General features: G+C 39.2%; 2 protein-coding genes across 2 annotated transcripts in view; one reads left to right on the forward strand and one right to left on the reverse strand.

Moving 5' to 3' along the window:
- LOC149078543 (cytochrome b5-like) overlaps positions 1–24,152 on the reverse strand; it is a 39,959-nt gene that overhangs the window by 13,574 nt on the left and 2,233 nt on the right. The window lies entirely within an intron of this gene.
- LOC149078544 (uncharacterized) lies at positions 287–24,152 on the forward strand. Its single transcript, XM_089240656.1, has 5 exons — positions 287–1,415; positions 14,207–14,402; positions 14,837–14,965; positions 21,031–21,110; positions 23,967–24,152. The coding sequence occupies exons 1-4, from the start codon at positions 688–690 to the stop codon at positions 21,046–21,048; spliced, it is 1,071 nt and encodes a 356-aa protein (XP_089096782.1). The 5' UTR covers positions 287–687; the 3' UTR covers positions 21,049–21,110; positions 23,967–24,152.

Below are 24,152 nucleotides of genomic sequence, written 5' to 3' on the forward strand. Positions count from 1 at the left end.
CTTCATCGTGTCGCTGTTTTTGATTTTTTTCTTGATGCAACCACAACTTGCCAAACTGTCACGTTTTCAACCATCTCTTGATTCCTCCCTTCATAGAACGAAATATAAAATCTGGAGGATTATGGAAACGACGCTGGGGACGAGGCTAAATTTAAAAATAGCCATAAATTACAGCTTTTTTAGAATTTTTTCTCCTGATCTCGGGAAAGCGATTACTTCTATTGCCAATAGCTGTGAAAAAAAAACCCCTCTCGAGAAGAAATTCAATGTGCTCTTGCAAACAGCTGTTTGTTTCTGTATAGAGAAGAGAGTGAGAGAAGTCGTTCCTGGAACGACCCCGACGCCAAGAGTTGGAGCATCTCAAGGACGACAGACACTTTCAAGAAGTCCAAGAAAGACATCCAAAAATAACACTACGAACATCTCTTGAGGAGGAGTTGAGGAGGTGAGAAGAGAAACGAGAGCTCTGCATCAAATCGAATTACTAGGTTATTTTCCCGCAGCCCTCGGTATTTAGCCGAGGATTCTCAGTTGGCCCAATTTTGATTCTCACGCCCCCTGCAGATTATTACATTAACCGAGTTGTTTTGAGGCAGGCAGGTGAATATCTCTTCTCTGTTCTTCCGCCCAAATTGAATATATTGCTTGCCGGCAGACCTCCGAGAGAGACAGAAACAAACGAACAAGATGGTTCTTCACAGACATCTTCACTCGACCTACTCCGATAACTACAAGTATGGCTCGTCCTTGTACAGCCACACTTCAGAAGACATCGAAAAGAATTATCGCGACACTCTGTCCAGGACCCACCTGAGGTCCGACCGTGGAGACTTGGGTCTGTACACCTTCAGCGGGTCCCACCTACACGGCGGTGTCCCGGCAGCGGATACTGGATCCGGGTTGAAGTCGTCATCCTCCGGATCGAAAGCGGCTACCAATGACCTCTACGCGCCCCTTTCGTTCGGTTACGGCAGGGAGTACTACAACCACCTGCGGGCCGACTACCAGAAGCCCAAGGCTAGGGATGTCCCGCCACCGAAGGCATCGGACTATTTCCACGCCTCGACGCTGAGCGACTCCCCCATCTCTGGTTCAGACTTGAAGACCCACACGGCCAAGAGCACCACCGCCTACGACGACGCGAAGAAGACGGTCACGACGACTACGACCACGGAACGTTGGGTGCCTTTGAACAGCTACCTGTACGGCACCTACTCGCCCAGCTACTACTACTACTCGTCACTGCCGCACACGAGCACTCGCACCTACAAGACGACCGACGACCTCTACACCAGCGATGACTACCAGTACTTCAAGAGCGCGACCAGCAAGAGCAGGAACCTGGATGCCCTTGACCTCAACGTGTCCTCTTACAGCATGGACAAATTCGATTACAACTGCTGGATGGAAAAATGGTGAGTCCAATCATATAGTTAAGATTTTTCCCTCACTCTGCCCGTGCTGTAAACTAATTCGAATGGGAACCCTTTCTTAAAAGTTTTTTTCGGGTGCCAGTCACAGATGTCTACCTGGGTTCGAATCCGAGGGAGGATATAGATAAGATATTTTCCCTAACGAACTTGAGGCGACCACCAATAGATAGCGCCTTCATTTCCAACCCATCTCATTAACGGCAGTAAATTGCAATAAAGTGATATGGCCAGAGTTGGTGTTTGGTGAAGTAGTCCCAGATATCAAATTTGGCAAAGTCTACACTTGGAAAATTCCTGCAAAATCAATATGTTAAAAGTCAACTCTTTCATAAGGAAGGGTGAGAGGGGGAATCAAATGATCAATCACTAGATACCTGAAATTCAAACGGATTTTTCCAGATCCGATAAATGTCATTCAATGATCCTTCCTGAGTCGTAACCACGCTGGAAACTGCCTTAAGTTTTAGGCCTTCCTTCGGGTAAGCCAATTAGATGAACGACTGACAACCGGGGCTCCCTGCAGATCAGGTAGTACCGTAGACCTATAATACTGAGGTCTTGAATGTGAAGTGAAGAATCTTGAATGGAGATATTGATTTCAAAGTACTCGCATGTTCGGTATTTATGAAGACTGACACATTAGTTTTGGTTTCAACGATGGCTCATTGGGTGACTTTTAGCCTTGTCTCTTACTGTTCAAAGCACTTCAGATATAGAGTACGGGTGACTTTAGTGTGATGGACGGCAGAAACATTCGGAATTTTCCTTCCAAAAATTCATCTCAGCATCGTATCCAATCATCTGCACTTTGTATCAATAGCGGAAAGAGGGATCATCTACTGTGTAGTGGAGCTACAGAGATACTTCGAAATCCATAAACAAAACACTGGATGACGAGTAGCTTTCTGGCATCATATTACGATACTTCATAAGTGATAGATCGGGATGGTGTGCGGTTTATGCATGTATGTACTCTATTACAAGCTCGAGCACAAATAGTAATTGCTAGTAACTGCTTATGCACCAATGAACTGTAGTTATTAAATCGAATTTAAAAAAAAAAACCATTAAATAACTCCATTTAAAAAAATCTTTCCGCAGAAAGCAGGCAGTCCTACAACACGAAGCCCACAGTGGTGTTCGGCTGAAGTTGGTTTTCTATGGTTCCCAACATCGAAGCGCGAATGCGAACCGATCTCCCCATTAAAAAGTCTCGCCACAGCGAACAACAGACCTACACCGGTAATTCCTCAATCAAGACACTTCACTCATAGTTCGAAAAATAGGTAGCAGATGGCAGCACTATAACAAGCATTATACAGAAACACGTTTCACGTCATGTTCACAACACGGACACGCACATTCCAACATGTACCAATTCGTTAGAAGTTCCGCAGAGGAATATGGACGAGGTTAATGTATGGTTTAGTAGTAGTAGCCCTGCAACACGATACTGAAATAACATGAAAATTCAAGCATTTACCATCTTTACTTCAAAATGTGGAACACAGATGGCAGCACTAGCAAGTACACGAAACAAGTAAAAGTCGGACGACATATATACGTCAGGGCCGGCCATGCATACACATATACTCACGCAACACGTTTCAACATGTACCGATTCGTTAGAAATTCCGCAGAAAAAAATGTGTACGAGGTGTATGTTCGGTTTAGTAGTAGTAGTTAATAAATCGGCGCTACCACGCCCTCCGGGACAATGAGCTAAAATCGTGTGAGTGACAGAGCCTGATTGTGCTTGGTACGTTCTGCTCTGTTCTTTAGTAGATCAATAAAAAAAGGATGCATACTTGAGAAGAGAGCTATTATCCGTGACTTTTCAGGATAATCTGCCTTTAGCAGATTTAACAGACCCAAGTTTCAAATTCCTTGTATGGATACTGACCTAGTCGATGGAGCACCATGTCCTCCAACAGCAATTCCTGTGCTGACCGTTCAAAGTTACGGTATTAAGGCACGGACGCAATCAACATCAAAATAGAACGGTTTTACTCTGTTAAAAGGTCAGTTAATCGGAGAATTTTTCGAATTCTAATGTTCATTTTATATATATATATATCTGGCCTTTTTCGTTAAATATTGACATTGGCGATGCCCGCATTTCCGGCCTTGACCAGCCAATTCGTGAAGTGGCCGGAGATCCCTGACGAAAGTCCGATAACAAAGGATATGATTTGGGGTAATCGCCAAGTTGGCGTATTTTTTTCGGGGCTTATTATACACACGTTAGCTATGGCAACCCATCACATCGCAGTCATGTTGCGGTAATCATTTTTCCCCATCAAAATTTGACAGAAAAAACTATATTATTATGTAAATAGTTTTTTCCCCTGAAATTTTTCTTTTTTTCCCCTCGTCACACGGAGCTAATCCAATACAGCTGCTATATATAGCTGCATGCATCCCACGTTGGCGATAAAAAATGTATTTGTCGTCTATGGACATCAGCACAATCGAACTTCAGCAAGGGATCTCCTTCCACTTCTCGAATTGGCCGACCAAAGCCCGAATCATACACTGAAAATTAGACTATGACCAAACCTCTCTGACATTTCGCGAATTGGCCGTACTTCGGGCCTAGGCAGTAACATGCACTGTATATAGTGTCCCGTGTGTTATAGTGCAGATCAAGTACGTGCTGCCATCAATATCCTATATTTGTGGCATGAAACTGATAATGACTGAATGGGAAAAATAAAATGTAACTCGTTGTAGGTCAGTGTCGACTGTTGGGGAATTTTTCTGTAGGATAAGCCTGCTCATAATTTTGCCTCGAAATTAGTACCTGATACAACGACCACTCAGCTAAAAATCGACAATGATGTCTCCACATTTATCATGTCTTCTACACTTTACACACACAACACAAGTTTTACGGTCTACGAACTGACTTGATATAATATTCGATGAAACATGTCAACTATTATCCGACTTGAGATATTTTCATGCTTAACTAAGTAAGACTTATAAGGCTCACTTCAAAAAGCTCTAATTTCTGGTGATTGAGTTACGATGGGCTCCGATCTTGGCTGAAAATTAATTGATTATTATAGCTTAACCCCTTTACGATCACGGACGTAATATTGCGTCCAAACGCCAGCGGAATAAATTCAAACTAGGGTGAAGGGAGAGACTCAAAAGAGAGACTAATAAAAAAACTACCTCTCTTTTTATACCTTATCTATTATACTTTTTCCTTATATATACATTTTTTTTCTTTCCCCCTCGTTTTTCTAACGTGCAGTTAGCTTAAGACGCGGTTAAAAGATTTATCGTCGATTCGTCAAATAGAGATAATCCAAATTTGTTGCTAAAAGGTCGTGCGTGAAGTGGTTAATGGCAACTCATATGATTAACATATCCTCACTGCAGCTTTATATGAATGTAAGGGTCCTTACATCAGTCAAACCGGACTTTTGAGTGTTCGTCATTTTATTTTTTCTCCTTTATTTCTTGTTTTCATAGTCCTAGAATATTTTAGCCGTGTCTATGACCGGCCATTTCACTTGTAAGAAAAAACAAATTATCCTGGCCTCGGGCTTCCAAAAGGTTGATAAAACTCACGACCTAGTGAACCCCCCCCCCCCCCCCCGCTAGTTTCACCAATTTTTTTCAACTTAGTGGCGATGTCTGGAATATCTGGAAAAATTATGTTGACGGGCGATTTAAACGGTTGTCTTTGGTCTACTAAAATCTGACCAAACTAAAGCCAAAACCATTTTTACAGCAAACCCCTAAATTTCTGAAAGTAATACGATTGAATGCGGCCGTGTTAATGTATGGGGGGGGGGCCCTACCGGGAACAGCAAAGGGCCTCGAGATAGTGAGATTCGGTACAATTATTTTCGAAAGTCTGGAAATTGATAGCAAGTATTGCGGGCTGAGTAGTGGTCCCGGAAGATCATTTCGATGGTGCTGTCAAGACAACCCTGATTAAAACTCGAAAAGAAAGGCATTATGAACGTACGGATAAAGAGACTGCTCTCTCGTCTCCTTATTTTATCGGCCACTTCAATCTCTCACACAACGGTGCTCTCACCCCACACAACGATTTTCCATTTCTATTTTCGTGCATCCATCCCCTTTTTTCTGTGACCTCGATATCTCGCTTAGTTTCGATATCAGAGCGCAAGTGAAATTTCTGTTGTCTCTTCTCTGCTCTCTCTCTCTCCAAGAATAGAGAACGAGAGCACATGTGTGATGTGTCTCAAAACACAGAAAAGAGCCGAGAGAGACCTGATAATAGCTTCTCTCTCTTCCTTTTTCCAACCATTAGCGTTCCGCTTATTTATAGTTGGACTTCATCCTCTGATAGAATGGCTTCTTTCCACGCAGCATCTCCTTGTATAGACAGACCCAGAAAATAAAAAAAAGACATTCACTCTAGTTTGTCTGAGCTCGTCACGGACATTTCATCCCGGAATTAACGATTCCAGAACTGGTATTTGGTAGTAATAGGAAGAGGAAAACGAATTGGTTTTTAATCGGACCAGACACAGACCAGACAGCGGTATGAAACTTCTCTGTAATGGTAAATAACCGCGAGATTTGTGGCAATCAAATCGATCCGTCAACTTGCTATGAGTTCGATGGAACTTGCGCAACTCCTACCGCCCAGTGTCATCGGCCTCAATCATTACAATCATTATCTCAAGGGCGTTGGGCATATCCACTTTCCTTGCCGAAGGTCGTTGCAGCTGAATCGGTAGTTTTCACCTCAGTTATTACGGCATTACTTTCCACATACTTGATACAAAAATTCCTCTTCCTCTCTCTCCACACGTGCGACATGATGTATGTTGCTTGATCTTAGGAGAAAGTGTCCTTAAATTTTTTTTACAGCGAAGGTGTTTCCCTATCCTTTACAGGTGGGGAACAAAACGGAGGGCAAAGTAAATTACAGTAACGCGCGCGCACACACACACACTAGGATTTAATGATGGGGTGATTCGATCTGTGATTGCAAATTTTGATGAAACTTTGAGTTTATTTCCTATAACCCGTAACTCGTAACTCTCAAGGTCTGCGTTTTATTCTTCCCAGAAATATAAGAGATGGTCGACGCTCATTATAACGAGCCCGCGCTATTGCGATCGCTTCATTATAACGACCAGTCCGATAAGTCCTGATTTTTCTCCCCATTTATTCCATGTTTTCATCCAATATAATGAATGACCTGTAAATACCATTCAGTCCAATACAACGTTCGATGTATGCTCAAACCCCACCTCTTTCTTTCGCAAGGAAATGTACAAAATCTGTATTTTCGCTTGCCAAAATTGGCAAAAAACCCTTGATATTGAAGGGCAGGGAATATGTATAAATTGTACGCAGAGAATGCATGTAATTAATAATAACAGTTTTACAATTATTTCCCAACCTGATGCATTTTCACTGCATTTGCTTATCATAGTGTAAGAAACAATATGAACAATAGAATTTTTTATTCCGTCTAAATATCAATTCTCTTGAGAAGTTTTTTTCTCCAAAGTCTCGATATAACAACCTCTCAATCTAAAGACCATTTTCTGTGGAACGAGGATGATCGTTATAAAGCATCGTATAAAGCACGTATTGTTTGACGCATAACTCAAGAGAATCTTCTTAAATTTGATTTGTTTTGGGTAACTTGCTGTGTTTTGTTCCGATGTGAATGTGGAACATTGTTTACAGTGATTATAATCGAAGCTCCGACTGCAAAATAATCTAAAATAAGAAAACCGGTCAGGATGTATTGAAATTTTGGGTGGGTATTCGAAGCATTGAAATTTTATAAAAAGAAGAGGGGGAAAAAATTAGTCGGAAAAAAACCACTTTTAAAAAATTATAAAAGTGGATAGTATTTTACAGAAATTACAAACATTTACGATTATAATGTATAAAAACACGCTTTGTCCGAAGCATTATTAACCCTCCTCACAGGCGTTGGCGAGATTTCTGAACAGACAAAACGCTATATTTCACAGCAGATCTTAGTATTTTCTGTAGAACAGTGGTCGGGCTTTGGCCAACAAATTTGTGAAGCAACTGGAGATGCCTGGCCAAATAAAAAGCCTGATTTGGAGCCACCGCGAAGTTGGCGTATTTTATTTATTTATTTGTGATAATTATGGCCATTTATAACTATAGTTAGCTATGGCAACCCTAACGATCAAAGGAATCGGAATATCGATGTCTTGGGGAATTGATATCGATATTATGGGGATCTCTAGCCACTTTCGGCTAATGTGGGTCATTCGGCAAATGCGGACATTGGCTGTCAACAGCAAACTAGCCGATTTTGGGCTCTGCTCGTAACATATACAAGCCTTGTAAATAAGCTAGCCATGTTATAGCAAAATGGAGGCTGATTTTTCGGATTATTCCAAACTGACTGTTAAATTGCCGTTTCACTGTTGTTATGATTGCATTATTACTATTACTTTATCGTACATATACCTCGTACACATTCTTCTGCAGAATTTCTAACAAATTGGTACATATCGGAACGTGTTGTGTGAGTTTACATATATGCATGGACCTAACGTATCTAATGTTGTTAGAGTTGTGCTTGTCTCGTGTTCTTGTTGGAGCTGCCACATCTCTGTTGTGATTGCACGTTTTTCCAGCGGAGCTTATAAACTACTGAGATTCTGAAATTTTATGTATTAACACTTAGATCTGTTATTGTATTTACTATTCAATTGCATCGAAATTTCAGCTCGTACCAAAATGTAAACGTTAGAAATTTATTATTCTTGTATCACTTTCAACGGTTATAAAGCATCAATTATACCTTCTCATAGCGGTAAATTTTTCAACTGTAATGTTTTTCTATCTTCACCAAGCCCATTTCTATCCATGAATATTCACTCCGAATTTCAAAACATTCTGACCAGTGGTTCTTATTTCTGACCATATAGAACGAGGAAACTTTAGTTATAATCACCTTTCATGTTCCCCTCACTCACAGTATAGCTATTTCGGGGTGCTCGCCCAAACAGCAGAACTTGTCCTGTTGCGACCTGCTTTACGCTGTCCTCCGAAGATAACGTTCAAGTTGACGTCGTCGTCGTGACAGAGCGTCCCGAACACGTCCTCGATGTTCTGTGGTGAATAGTTCTGCTTTATCAACGCTTGCTTGAGACGGAGCCCACAGGCCCAGGAGGGTATCTGCTTGACTCGCTGTGGTGATGACGGTGAATCCACGTCGTCGCTGGCCCTGGACCTCGGGGTCAAGTCGTAGTTGACGTAGTCATCTGGGGTAATGACTTCTTTTGTAACGCGTTTCCCATCGCCATCTCTTTCAGTAGACGGTTCGCTGGATGGAATTACACTCGTCTTGTGACCAGCGACGGTGGTGGGGTCGGTGACTTGACCAAGATCACATTTTTTCTTGCGGGTGTCGGATCCGGTGTTTCTTTTGGCTTCGTTCGGACGTTTCACCTGATAAGTTTCTCGGCAAGAAGTAGAACCACCGCGTGTTTTGACTGGCTTTCTTGAGACTTTCTTCATTTCCCTCGGACACCGTTTCTTCGATTCGTACTTCCTGGATGTCGACGGCTGCCTCCTTTTGATGGACTTCCTGATAGGATTTTTCGTTTTGGGCATGGTCCGAGCAACTGCCTTGTTTCTATCCTGAACCGAAATTCTACCAACCTTAGCTTTTATCGGCTGCATTGCCATCAGTCGTGCCTGTCTCTTCACCCTAGCTAATCCAACAGGCTCTTTCTTCTTGGCAGCAAACTGTCGACACAAACCGTTGGCGGCATTCGAGTTCTTACGGACAGTCTTTGATCTAATCCCTCGGACCGGCATATTCCTCGGGGCACGTTGTAGAGAGACTTTCTTTGAAGCGACAACACATTTCAAGTTCTTGTTTTTGGGGCATTTGGTGCAATCCACCCTTGATGTGGAAACCATCTCTGGATCATTTTTGTCCAAAGTTCCACAAAAGCCTTCACCGATGGCTTGTACATTTTTCGAGTATTCACGCGTGGATTCTCCACGTTCAGATTTTCTGGGTCGAAATGAAGTGCCCGACCCGGAACTCGCCGAAGAGGGCTTTTCTGTCGGTACCAAAGGGCTATCGTTTCTAACGGGAAGATTAGGCTTAGCCCAATCAGCAGTCATCATCTGATTGGAGATCCTATCAGCAGCTTTAGCACTAGGGTTCACGGGAGATATACCGCCTAGGCCATGTTGTTTCTCATTGCTCTTTACGTTGGCTTTTGCGTTAAGCCCTTCATAAGAGACATTTCCGCAAATTGTTTCATCTCGATCTGAAACAGATGTCTTTATACCTTTCAAGGGTGTCATCGTCTTTTTATCCCCGTAAACACGAGTGGAATCTGCTGAACTGGAATAGACACTAGGGAATCTTCTCCTGAATGACGATAAATTTCGCGTGGTTGCACGATGGTTTTGGAAGTTTTTCACCGAAGAGGACTTTTCTATCGATACCAAAGGGCCATCGTTCTTCACGGGATGACCAGGCTTAGACCCACTGGTAGTCATCATCATCATCATCATCATCCCGTTGGAGCCCCCGTCAGTAACTTTAACGCTACGGTTCACGGAAGATAAACCATCTATGCTATGCCGTTTCTTGCCGTCCTTAGCGTTAAGCCCTTCATAAAAGACATTTTTGCGAATTTTTTCGTCTTGGTCTGAAACAAATGGCTCTACGTCTTTTAAGGGTGTAATCGTGTTCTTGTCCTCGTAAACGTGAGTGGAATCCGCTGAACTGGAATAAAGACTAGGGAATCTTTTCCTGAATGATGATAAATTCCGATGGGGTCGGCGATTTTCGATGTCCGCGTTCTGCAGAATGTCCTCAATCGATGACAACTTCGATGTAGGGCAGCTTCCATCACGACGTGACGACGACGACGACAATGTGTTCTCGATATTGATTTCCGCGGCCGAATTTGTGTTCATCGGACTTTCTGGATCATCACGGTCATCACCATCTGTTCGTTCTTCTTCCCCTGGTGCTGCTGAAATTAATTCAAAGTAAGTGACATCTTCGCTGATGGAAACGTCGGTCTGAGAGAATACACTGTCGGATGCATTTACGTCACTTCCGACGTCGACATTATCCTTCCCGTCAACTTCATCGCCTCCTCCTCCACCAAATGATGCAGATTTCTCATCGACATCACCATTTTTATCATCGATACTCGACTTACTATCAAACAAGTTGAAAATGTGCTCTGTCGTTATGCTGTGAGGCCTCCCGACAAGAGCATCGCTGAGAACATCTGGGCTCAAATTCCGACCGAGCGACAAAATTTCCGAGATTCGCTCGTCGAATTCAGTAAGCCAAGACATTTTTTGGTTGCATCGGTTCAAGTGCGCGTCTGAAGCTGCCCTCGCCTTGTTCGATAGGCTCTCCCACAACTTCTCTACGGAAACCATAGGATACATTGTACTATCGTAAAAATGCCAAAAAAAATATGGCCACCTATATAAATAGATTTCCTAAAACGACGCCTAAAATCAAAGTACGTACATATTCACATGAAAAGTTCATACATTTATGCTTTGAAAGCGCTCATACTTTCCATGATACGCGACCATTTGTTTTACCCGTGAAAGGCCTTTGCAATGACTAACTAGACCAACAAACTGAATTTCTAAAATTATTTAATTTAGTAGCAGACTTTTTTGAGACCATTAATTACATTTAATTTCTTAAATCGCATGGTAACCGAGCAATATTTTCGTTGTTTAGAAATACTTTCCGGTGGATCAGTGCCGTCTGCACTTCTCAGGGCTCAAGTGTTGAGGGGGAGCCTCATGAAAACTAGATCTGCGGTACATTACGTTAGGACGCAGCTGTTTGGATGCGGGACATTTTGACCTGTGCGTTTGGACGCCGGCAGTTTTGACGTTAACGTTTCGACACGATCAGTCTGATTGGAGAAAGGGAGGAGCATACAAGCCAATCGAGCAAGATGATTATGTACGTTCTGTTAAGCATCTAATTTCGTTGCAAGCATCAGCCATTGTAACTCGTGTTTTTCTTTTTGCTGTTTTCCAAAATGACTGGAGCAGTATTATCAAAGCAATTTTTAGCGAATCAATAAAATCAAATGTGATTGGTCGCGGTCACGAGACGGCATCCAAACGGCATGGGTCCAAATGTCTGGCGTCCAAATGGTCGTGTCTAAACTTCCTGCTCTGCTAGATCTGGTTACAGTTTTCGAGAGTAAGCATGTAAATTGGTAAGTATGTATTTCTAGCTGGGTATGAGGGCCACAAAAAAAATCGCTTTGCCTTTGGGGTCTATGATGCTGTTAAGACGGCCCCGGTCGGACTACCATTAACTCAAGAGCAACAATACAACTCTGTTCAAAGCTGGTTACTCTTTACCCTTTGGCTTACTACTCTTTAACTAGCTTTTACTCTGACCCAAATTGCAGCAACCAATGTGAATGGAAGTTGAATTGGAGGTGGTTTAAACTGTTTTGATCTCAAGACCTTACGATCACGAAATTGAACCGCAAGCGTCAAACCCTCTTAGTAGTGTAGACACACTCTATTATGCAGTGGTTCTCAATTTGGGGCCATATTCTTTCTTGGGATATTCTGAGGTGGCTAAGGGTGAAAATCAAGTGAAGGAGGAGTCATGACACGGGCTCAATTTTCCACAAAAAGCTGTGAAAAAATAAATACGGATGAGCATAACTAAAGCTTTTTACCCATTTTTGACAGACATTGCATTTGCTGAAAACAAAGCAGTTAATTTTCATGCAAATATTTGTATGAAACGAACATTTTTGGAAAATAAAAAGTCTAATGAGTGGCCTCTAGCGCTTTTTAAAATTCATTTGTGAAGGAATTCGATTTCTTATGATTTTTCTCAAAAACGAAAATTTCAGAAATTTTATTCTAATTTTTAGATCTGAATTTTTTTTTCATGCCCATGAACAGAATTTTTTTAAAAGTAGGAACAAAGAGTTTTTTCTCAAATTCGTTTTGTCACTTGTAACATGTGGTTTTTCAAAACCATAACTACTAATTATTTTAACTGAATAGGGTTAATTAATTTACATTAACTAAAAAATTAATAAATTGGAAATTTGCATTAGTTACAAAGAAAAATAAACATGCTAGATTAATGTCCAACTTTTTTAAACTTCTTATATTTGTTATTTAAATACAAATACAAAAAAAGGCCACGACAGTAAAATGCCCAATTAGAAACTCCACAAGAGAAAAGGTAACTGGGTTCTAGCCCAGGGGTCTGAAGATCGACTTGGCTTATAAATATGCACTATAAATTTACTAAAACAATCATTTCGATAAGGTGGTTGAAAAAAAGTGCCCATGAAAAATATGTGTGTCAAATATATCTAAACTATGTCAAAACAGCAACCCGATAGGAGCAATAAAAAAACCAATGATTATGAAAAAACATGAATATACTGCCCATAAAAAAATTATAGTTGTCGTATTCTAAAAACATATAAATACAAATGCCACAGCAGACAAAATGCTCAACGAGGTGGCTGAAAAAAGATGCTCATAAAAAATATGGATGCCGAATATATCGAAACTAAACTATATCAAAAATAATAATCTAAGTTGATAGCTGTGATAGCTTCTATCGATTTATCCCAATATGTAGTTGAAATTAAGTAATCAGTTACCACGTATAAAAAAATTATGCAATTTAGTCATAAATTGGAAGAGTGGTCAAAAAATGGGTTAAGTGAAATACGGGAGGGGGAGGGGAGTGTGACTAATTTCAGAATCCTGCAGAACTGCCCATAGAACCAGGGCCATGAACAAGCGGACCAATCCTCGATGACCCAAAAGCCTTCTGTCCATGGGAGGGGGGGGGCTACACGATGAGATCTGGTACGTACTATGATTTTTGAGATTAAATAATATGCATAATCTGCCTCTTCTAGGCTCAGCTGTCACTTTCCCTGTGAGGCTCATGCTGTTGAGACCCGCCTACAAAGAAACCCTACAAAAGGAAAGGTCACTGTGTGGATTTTATCCCGGGGAGTCTGAAGATCGACTTGATTTATAAATGTGCGCTATAAATTTACTCAAAAAAAATTATAATAAATAAATAAATAAATTCAATAAGTAGCAAGGCTCTCACCCGCATTTTGAACTTAGTTGCTGTTAAGGCCACTGGAATAAGGCTATATCCAATGGCTATAGGTGCTGTTACGCGTGCTGTGATTCATCCCTCTTCGTCAATGTGTTCCTGCTCAAAATTGAAATTTGCAGATAGCCATAGGTCAAAGGTCAACACGAACACGTCTGAGAAGGGATGGAGGACCAAGATCCTCATCATCGTCCCTTAGCTACCCCCCCCCCCTACCTCCCCGTGATTTAGGTCGCAAATAAGACTCCTAGATGAGGGTTGGGGCCATGGGTGCCAAAAAACAGAGGAAGAAAAGGTTCTACAGTAACCCTGACAGTGAGAAGGGAAAAAATATTTTCCCCTCCTCCACGTACAGTACCGTGAGGGAAAATAAAGGGACAATATTTTTCCCCTCCGCAATTGTCTGTGACTGGAAGGAAGAAATTTACTTATCACTTTTTCCATGATATGAGAATGGTTGCCATATTTTTGACACCTTCTGAAGTAGGGGAAAAGTAATGCACCTATCTCCCGAATAAGGGGTTTGATTCCCGGGTATTATTGCAAAAAAAAAATTGTATTGATGTGGTATAATCCCCCGCCCCCAACTTAATAAGTCGTCAGTAGATTCTGAAGCAGAGTATTAATTTTATATTCAATTAAACAGCCACGACATCCAGAAGCAACTGGACCAAGTGAACCAATGGGTAGCGGAAGCCGAAACCAAAATGAAGAGCGACGTGGTCGGATCCAGGAACAAGATGCATTCTGAACTCCTGGAAGTCACGATGATGGTCGAGGACACCAGCAAGTACAACGAGGAGCTGCAGAGGGTCATCAAGAGACAGGCCAGGCAAATCACGGTAAGAAATATTATATATCACTTAATAATTTTCACACCCCCATTGCTGGAAAATCAGCATTGACTTCTTCAGTCGAAGTCCACTTTATAAATCAGACTTCATTATCGCAAATTATTAGAAGATACTTTCAAAGCTAAACCGAATGGTTCATGGACGGAGATACGGGGGGGGGGGAAGGCTGAGCATTGCGCCCCCCCCCCCAGCGTCAAAAGCGAAGCCTACTGATCTAATTTATATGCATATATATGAATTGACATCATCATCATCATCATGCCCCCCTAGTAATCATCATCGTGCCCCCCCCCTCCCAGACTTTCACGTCTATTTCCGCCTATGGAATGACTTCCGCCTCTCCTTGTGATCATAGGCGTATTATCGTAGATTATGTTTTTCGTGATCTTTGGTATAATATTTTTTCTATCGTTTCCATACAGGACCTTCATTCTCAGTACGAAGACGTGAACCGCCATCTAACCGAGGTGACAGACAACTTGGACAAATCACGTGCGAGGATCATGTCTCTGCAGGGCGATCTATCTTCGGTCCAATCTGGCCTAGAATTGGTAACTACTTTCAGTTCATTAAGATCCATTTCTTTTTATCTCCGATTTTGACAATATACAATACACATTGCAAACTTCCATTCTGAAGTATGAACGCAAAAGACACACCGCGATGTACCAGTTAAGGTATCCGACTACGTTCGGAAGCACTTTTCTATAAAATGGTAACACAGTGAAAACTGTAATGACATTTTCTTCATAGAAAGTATCTCAAAAATGTTGAAAACAGTAATAAATTTTGGATTTACCTATGTCATTTTCGATCAAAAAGTCACTTTTATGACAAATTTTATGCAAAATTCGTGTAATTTTCGAAACACAACTGCAAAAAATTCTATGAATGGAATGTTTTATGTTATTTTCACAGCACATTCAAATAGTTGTGGTGCAGGTTGCAAACAAAAATTTAAAGAATTGTATGGTGTATTCTCATAAATTACACTCAAATCTGTGAATGCACGTGCGAAGTTTTTTGAAATTTCATCCTACATTTTGGCTATAAAACACTCTAATTTGACAAGTATATGTGACAGACCTTAAGATTTTTTGGCTCATTAACCTCAACAATATATAACAGAATATTATATTGAACTTTCATAATGATACAATGAATTAAATTTTTAGAAATCACCAATCCACCAAGTCTTCGCGATGACTTGAGGAGGTCAAGAGGCAGAGGTCTCCGGCATAGATTGGCGATACCTTTAGAAGCCACAATGCACTCTTTGCTTTAGGTTGGTAGAACCTAAAACAGAGTACAATGCTACAGCCAAGTATAATTTTAACATGGCAATTTTTAGCAGTTCCGCGACTCCAGTATTATATTTATACAGTCGACTTCGTCCCGTCGGAAACGGACGTTATATTGGGAGGGTCGTTATATCGGATGTAAAACATATATGACAATCATTCTATGAAAACATTTGGAACTTATCGTACCGGTCGTTGTAATGGAATGGTCGCTATACCGTGGGGGTGGGGTCGTTATAACGAGTGTCGACTATATTACGTACAGCTAGTTATGCACTCATATGCTTCGTTACTGACGTTATTACACTACCCAGTGCTACCTGATGACAAAAAAGGGTATATAAATTGTTCGTGTAAGTTGTTGTTTTTGGCTTTGAAAAATTAAAAAAAAAAAAGACCTCCCTCTCATAATTATTATTATTATTATGAAAATTATTCCCTTGAAACATTGATTTTTTTCCCCCCACATGGTGATGCATTTAAAATATATGCTATGAAAAAAGAGATACGTTTTAAAGTTTACACTCCCAAAAATGGTTGTGATAGGCGATATTTTATGTCGTATTGAAAATAAGATTTTTGTTGTTGAACCGCGAAAAAAAAGTTTGTTTTTGTGCCTACCAAACACAAACGATAACCGAACGATATTGCGGAAACGATAGCAAAATCTCAAAACTTTCACTTTCTTATTTCTTTTTTCTCATCCTACGTTATCTTGAAAACACGATTTTCAGACACAGGAAAAAAACACACACACACACAAAAAGAGTCGATTTTTATCGTGATGTAACACTCGAAGTAACCGGATGAAACTCATATTTATGGATTAATCGATTAGATCAGATTCGTCAACATTTTATTGCTTCCGTGAAAATAATATTTATGACTTTATAGGTTTTCTATATTGTGACATATTGAATGTTCTCGAAATAATTTTGAAACAGGGAAAGAGGTTTCGCAACACATAGAGCTCTTAAAATTTGTAATGCAGTAGCATAAAATGGGACTACCGCAGAGTTTTAGTGGCAATGCCTAATCAGCAATGTCCTCACGAAGTTCTTTATCGCCGCTAATTAGAAGCTATTGTAACGTGATCAGCATTTCATTCACATACACATCGAAAAACATACAGTGTCCCGTGAATACCATAAAAATCTCTACAACAGAGTTTTTCCTAAACATATTTATCTCATCTCTCTTCACAGAAGAAAATTTCCCGATCTCCCAACCCCCCATCCTGATTAAACTAACTTATGGGACAGGCATCTTCAACCAGTAGCTCGCGAGCACCATGGTGCTCCCTGAAGCACCCAGAGTGCTCGACGCTCGTGTCTGGTTTGGTGCTTGCGAGCACTAGATCAACGTCCCAATTAAATACCTTGTACAAATTGCATTAAAGGATCGAAATCACCCTGATTCTATGCATTCGTATGGTCAAACTTGCCTTAAGCGGGTGCTCTTTTGGTGATGGGTAAAGGCAGTGCTCACTGCTGGAAAAAGGTTGAAGACTTCTGCTGTAGGATCTAATATTGTATCTGAAGGTTCTACCTCCTCCATGGACCATTACATAGGCGTAATACTTGTAACCCAACACACACGGGTAAAAGGCTCATATCCCGGAAAGGACATACCCTGGGTCGCGTCTGGGTAATACTTGCAGACAGGTGCCTTAAAATGTTCAAACATTTCTTTTTTCGTTACTCTAGCATAAAATAATGAACAAACCGATTATATACAGGGTGCATATGTATATACTGGGTGTCCTGTAAGTGTTATCACGGCCTTTATCTCATTAACCGTCCGTCGTAGAGGTATGATTCCAATTTTAAAAAAAGGCTCAACAGGTGTTCAAAAATTACCCTGTACCAGATTTGACAGTCAAAATACAGTGTGTAACAAAATAAAAAAATCTAAATTTTTATACTGTCCCCTGTGCTCTGACTTCCAATTAAAAAGTTGTTGTCCTGTCTCTCCTGAGGCTAACGAAAGCAAAAAAAAAAAAACCAAAAAAAACGATTTCATGTTTCTAAGTGAAATATTCAGAGATATTCGAATTCGAAAAACGGAGGAAAGTTTGGGAAAAAACAGCGTTAAATGCGGGTAAAACGGTTTAACCGCATTTAATGCTATTTTCTTTCTTTTATTTGTTGTTTTAACTTTGTAATTGGGTTTTTGAGCACAGGGTGTCCGTATAAAAAGTTGACATTTTTATTTTAATAACTATACAATCCCTTGCAACATGAATAATTCATCTGAGTTCTGCACGTTATTTGGATACTTTTCTAATTGGAAGTATGCCTCCAGGATCAACGGAAAATACCATAGACTTAAGATATAAATAGACCGCGCACGCTATTCATAAAACTTGTCGAACGTGAAGAAAAGATGAGCAGTATTGTCGGGGAAAGAACAGGTTCTGCGCTATTACATTTGGCGCGTTTTCGCAGAAGCTAGGATGTTGCTGTAACGAAATTTGACTCAATTCGATCAAGTTGATGAAAACTTTCCTTCATTTTTTCAATGAATTTCACTCATTTTTATGTGAAATATTTAGGGAGTATCAGATTTGAAAAAATAAATTCTATAAAATAAACAAATATTGGAAAACGGAATTTATTTATTTTCCATTAAGTGATAATTCTTAATAATTTCTTAACACATGGGTTTTTAAATTTTAATTGAATATATAATATTTGAAGGAAGTGAATATAAACAGTATAAATTTCATGAAATAAATTTTTTTGGCACAGTTTTTAATAGCTTTCTAAATATCTATACACACACAGGAAACAAAATATTGTATACAACAAATATATAATGTTTATGTTACTGTAAATTTGATAAATCCGTAGTGCGCGTTATCTTCAGAAATTATGCATAATAGTTGGTAAATATATGCATAATTACCAATATTTTTAGTAAGTTTGATGAATTTCGTAGCATTTATCACTTTTTACGAATGAATCGAATAATTCTCAAAATGAAGTTAGTAAGTTTAATGAATATGGAAAAAATCCATGCTGAAATATCACTTTATTTCAACAACTTCGTTCTGCCCGTATGAGATGCGTGCACTACACATATTTCGCCATAAAAATTAAATTAATAATAAATGCGAAGATAGAGAGAGATTTTTTTTCATCGGCTTAGTTCATGTTGGCTTTTGCTGTATTTATCAGCATATGCAAACATAACCGTTACGAAGAGGGGTAAAAATACTATTATTTTTAGAGGTTGTTATGCATTTTTATGCAAAACTGCAATTGTCTAGAGGGGGGGGGGGAAGTTTTCCTCACATTCTATTTAAATAGAATATTTTTCATAAATTTCTCCATCTGAAAAGCATATTTTCTTCCAAGTTGAGCAAAACTCGAATGAACTCACTAGCTCGCCAAATCTCGCCAAATCTTGCGGAGACGTATATTTCAGTTAAAACTTCATAAAACTCACAATTTCAATCATTTATTGCCAAAAATTCTATTAAAACATTTAATAATGATTCATGCCATTTGAATTTTACCAAAACTTGGAACTTTAATTGAATTAAATCCAAAATGGAGTCGTTAGAAACTGAGATTACGTCAGAAATCCATTGCATCGTCAATTTAATATTCCAATTTTTAATTTATAAGAAGGGGAATAAGCAAAAAAGTATTCCTTTGTGAAAGGATAATGTTCCTCCTTTCCTAAACCGTTCAGAACATCCGAAAGCTGCACACGTGGTGACCATTCTAATGAAAAATAAGACAGCACTTGGAGATCGTCATACGAACAGCCATAAGGAAAGCATTGCCAGCGAGATTCCCTGACCAGACTTTCGACCGGAATCACGTGACTCCGGATCTTTGCTTCACATTGTAACCCCTCGCGCGCACTCTATAGTATTATTACTCTGTGGAAAATACCATGCACCCTGTATACATCCTTAGGCCGTAGGTGTTATCGATTGGCGGGCACTTGCTTTAATTCATTTGCAGAATGAGGTATCATGAGATTATATTTCTCGTTTTTCAAGCACCCCCGCCCCTGAAAATGCCTAGGCTTGCTTACCCATCCCTAAACAGGCCTACAAGGCCTGTGTAGACTTAGAAATGTGTGGACGACATGAGAAAAATGTGTAGGTTTGCTTCCCCTTGGACATACTCTTACGAGGTTTATGTAGCTCTAGAAATGTGTAGGACTGCTTGTCCGAGAAAATTTCATGGAAAGACGTACATACATCTTGAAAGGCGTAAACTTGCTTACCCTCACATTCCGTAGAAGGCGTACATACACAATAGAATACGTAAGCTTGTTTATCCCTAGACATCCAACGAGGCTTGTGCAAACTTAAAAATGTACCTTTAAAATGCCTTTAAAAACGCGTTTAGGGCTTGCGCACCCCCCTGTAAATGCCCTTCGAAATGACTAAACTTTCTTACTCCTATACACGTTGATATGTAGGGGGCCTGCTCACCCCTAGAAATCTGTGAAAGCAGGTGTAAACCTTGAAAAGCATAGACCTGCTCTCTTTCTCTCTCTCTCTGATATATCTCCCCTCTCTCTTATATATATATCTCTCTCTCTCCTTAGGCCATGCACATAGTGGGGCGACCAAGAGGTACGAGAATGTAATACAGAATACAAAATATAATATATTTAATATGATCAAAAACACAGATATAAATGCAGTGATTTGATATCAGTTATTGCCCAATACATGTTACAATATTTATATATTTTTAACATGCATTGGGCAATAACTGATATGTGCATTTAATGCATAAATTAAACATAACATTTAATGCATAAAAGAGCTGTTGCTGAAGGTGAAAAAAATCAATAAAAATCATATAGGCCTGCTGGAAGGACCTTTCCATCCCTTGGGGCTACATAGTGCATGTGATATATGTGTTTATCTTGTGTCGTTGCCTTTGTGTAATTTATATTTGTATATTGTATTACATTTTGTATTTGTATCTTGTAATTTGTTGGTTGTTTTAATTTAAAAAAAAAATTAAAAATGTATACTAGAGAGAGATTAGCGACGAAAAAACTGTTGTATCGTTTTGTTCTACGCCGCACATATTTGAGGAGTGAGTAAATTCATTACTAATTTCCTCCACTATTGATAATTATTGTCCGCGTACTTCTGGGTGGACCGTCACGTACCGTTATGTACCACTAATCCATTCGGAGCGACTCATTCCGTAAAGTTTGGGTAATATTTGCTGGACACTCTGCATGCATACATGTATGAACCTCATGTTGAAAAATGCTAATTAATAAATCGTCTCTTTCAAATTAATTAATCAATTAACTTCATTTTTTTACAGGCCATGCGCAGGAAGTAAATACCAAAGCCAAAAATTAACTCCGCTGGATTAGAAGTCGATGGGCTCCCACCTCAGAAAAAGTGAGTCATTTCGCACGTTCATGCAAATTAGGTAGCCGTGGTAACTGACCTGATCTCAATTCTTAATCACCTCAAATTAATTAAGCACGTGACTCATTAATCAGTACAAAATAGAAGAAAATTGAAACATCGCTACTGTTAACGATATTCAAAAATGGACGATATCGATCGATGTATAAAGTTATCGTGAGCGATTCCACGTGTTTATTTTACTTATAGCGGAGAGTAAAAACGCTAAACACTTACTAAACAAGCTGATAGTAAGCTATACGGTGACGGCCAAAGGTCAATTTGATCACTTGTCTTTGTGACTTGTCAAGTTACGACTGTCGTCACGTGAGGCCGGTTGAATCCGAAATTGGTGAAAGAAATCGATTGATTTATGCATGAAATGTTATTTTACGTAATCTTATCTTAGCGCCGATTCCGGCGTTGTTTGTCTCGTGGACAAGGGATAAATATTATAATAATTATTTATCATTTCATTGGTAAATATTTATAAAAAATGAAAAATTTTCAAAAACTTTTTGTTATTAAAAAATACAACAACGAACCTGATACTTATTATGATTCTACTTCGTACGATTTTGTATCAGCCAATAATTGAACACAAAAAAATTCAAATCATAAATTGCAGAAAATTATTTAGAATTATTCCATATACAAATTTATATACAAAATTCATTCATATTATTCATTTCTTCTAACTCACTTTTACAAATCATCAAATTTCTGAAAAACATGCGATACCCCTTCTGATAAGAACACAATAGCACTTTACAAGTACTGCACATAGTAATTATTCAGTGGGGCTTCTCTTTGGTACTACAAAAAGCACATCTTTATGATGTACAGTTGTGCACTTTACAGGTACGTGGATGTTAAGCTTTGTCATTTTCTACAGAAAAAGCGGAGGACAACTTTTCCAAAAAAATACATAATTGAGTCTCCAAGCATAATCATATTATAGCCTAGCAACAAAAAAAATGTCTTAGCTCAAAGTATCTTCTTAACTTTAAAGTAGGCGGGTGTTTACCAATGAAAAACGATAGTAAATAACTCAACTTGTTTTCATGATTTTAGTAAATGAGAGTTTATGTACCTGAAAAATTTATGTCAAAAAACTGTGTTGGAAATTATGTCTAAAAATTTATTTTGTCTCGGTTATTGATCACATTTTTTTGGAGATTAAATAAGAAAAAAAATTGAAATTTTTCATCTTTCTCGAGCTGAAGTTTGATTACATACAAGTCAATAAAAAAAGGAAATAATTTTGTGCTGCCGTCCAGGGCCGTAACTGGGGGGGGGGGGCTGTTTCCCCGGGTGGCAGTTTTAGGTGGAAACAAAGAACACAATTACAAAATTAACGAATTTAAGAGCTGTGGGGGGGGGGGGTGGCAAAATAATGTTTGCCCTGGGCGGCCAAAATCTTAGTTACGGCCCTGCTGCTATCTAATAGCTTTCTTGAATTAAAAAAAAAACAATATATATTTTTCCCAAATCAACCACCCCTAAACCCCCCACCTGACGGGAAAAAAATGTTTGAACAGGTAGTTTTGTAGCGAACTGAATTGAATTTTTTCGATATCTTATAGTTCAGTGGCAGTGAAGAGAGATGTGGTTGTGGTAAAACAGGCTATTATACGTCTTCCTGGGTACTCAAAAAATAGCGCCCATGCTTACAATGAGTAAAAAAAGTTATGCATTTTCACAATTCTCAATCAACATGATGATTTTGGACGTTGAAAAATGGTGGTTAGGGCCAAATTGCTAAAATAAATTACGTTAGTATTTCATTAAAACAGATCATTATAATATTTTTTTGTTTTTCGTATGGCATAGATATCAGGGGGTTCTCAACTTTTTGTGTTCCATCAACCTTTTGCAACAATAAGATGTAAGCCACGGACCCCCCCCCCCTTTGCCCATGAAATGAATACCATGAACCCCATTAACTGAATAATATTCAGTGTATAATGATATAAAAGCAATGAGTTAATATTGTTTTTTCATCTAAGCTTACGAACCACCTTGAAATCTCTCCAATGACTCCGAGTTAAGAATTCCCCTAGCACGCAGGCGAATACGGGAGAGCAGCAAGGGCTGACCCCCCAAGTGACCCCCCCCCCTCCCCCCGCTACGCCCTTGAATTGATATATTTAAATAATTTTTTTAACAAGCGTAGTAGATTACTGGTGTCATAATAAAATATAAAACGATCGTGGTGCCCCCTAGCACTTCAGTCAACACGCAACGCAAGTATTACAGCTCTTTCAAGCCCTGCACAAATGTGGTGGTCTTTTTGTAATTGTAGATTTTTTTTTTTTTGACCCTGACTTATAAAGGATTGTGTAAGTTTTGAGTTTTAGAACTTTGGAGCTTTCATCAAAGAGCAGCACTTAAAGTTGAAATTACAAGGTGGAAGGGTTTAAGATGGCTTCTAGGAAAACTTGCCTCCGGGAAAAGTGTGATTTATTACATAAAATTTAGCAATAAAATTCTGGACAAAATTGTATGTGAAGATGAACATACCCTGCATCATTTTGGCTGAAAAAAAATTTAACGAAGCGAATTATTTCTTCATAAAAAAAATGGGAATTTGGAAAAAGAATTGAAAAAATAAAGATTTTTTTTTCTGGCATTCATGTTTCTTAATGCATTTTTTGAGTACAAGAAATGCAAAATCATCTGGAAAATTCCAAGATATGAATGGTCAGGTCTGAAAGGGATAGAAATTTCTTTTAAAAAAAAAGACTCATTACGTCACAAAAAATACCTAATTTGCATATCTGAGATGACGTTTTATGTTATCATACAGTGAGATTTTTCATTATTTCATTCCTTATTTTCTTACAGGAACCATAATGGAGACAGAAGAAATCCTCAACGGAAACTGAGAAATTATTTTCGTGGCATAACATCTTCGTTGAGCATGAATAATTATTGATTGCAAAAAAAAAATCTCATTATTAGATTCAATTATGCAAAATACTCCCCCCCCCCCACGATTCGAATAAATCGAAACTCCATTGTGTTCTTCTC

This window comes from Pholcus phalangioides, unplaced genomic scaffold (genome assembly GCF_987345545.1).
Source record: "Pholcus phalangioides strain wild (caught in Gottingen) unplaced genomic scaffold, Ppha-v1.0 ptg000013l_1, whole genome shotgun sequence".
NCBI lineage: Eukaryota > Metazoa > Arthropoda > Arachnida > Araneae > Pholcidae > Pholcus > Pholcus phalangioides.

Coding starts and splice junctions, on each gene's coding strand:
- LOC149078544 (XM_089240656.1), top strand. CDS start 688: ATGGTTCTTCACAGACATCTTCACTCGACCTACTCCGATAACTACAAG. Junction 1,416..14,206: donor AACTGCTGGATGGAAAAATG/GTGAGTCCAATC, acceptor TCAATTAAACAG/CCACGACATCCAGAAGCAAC. Junction 14,403..14,836: donor GACAGGCCAGGCAAATCACG/GTAAGAAATATT, acceptor GTTTCCATACAG/GACCTTCATTCTCAGTACGA.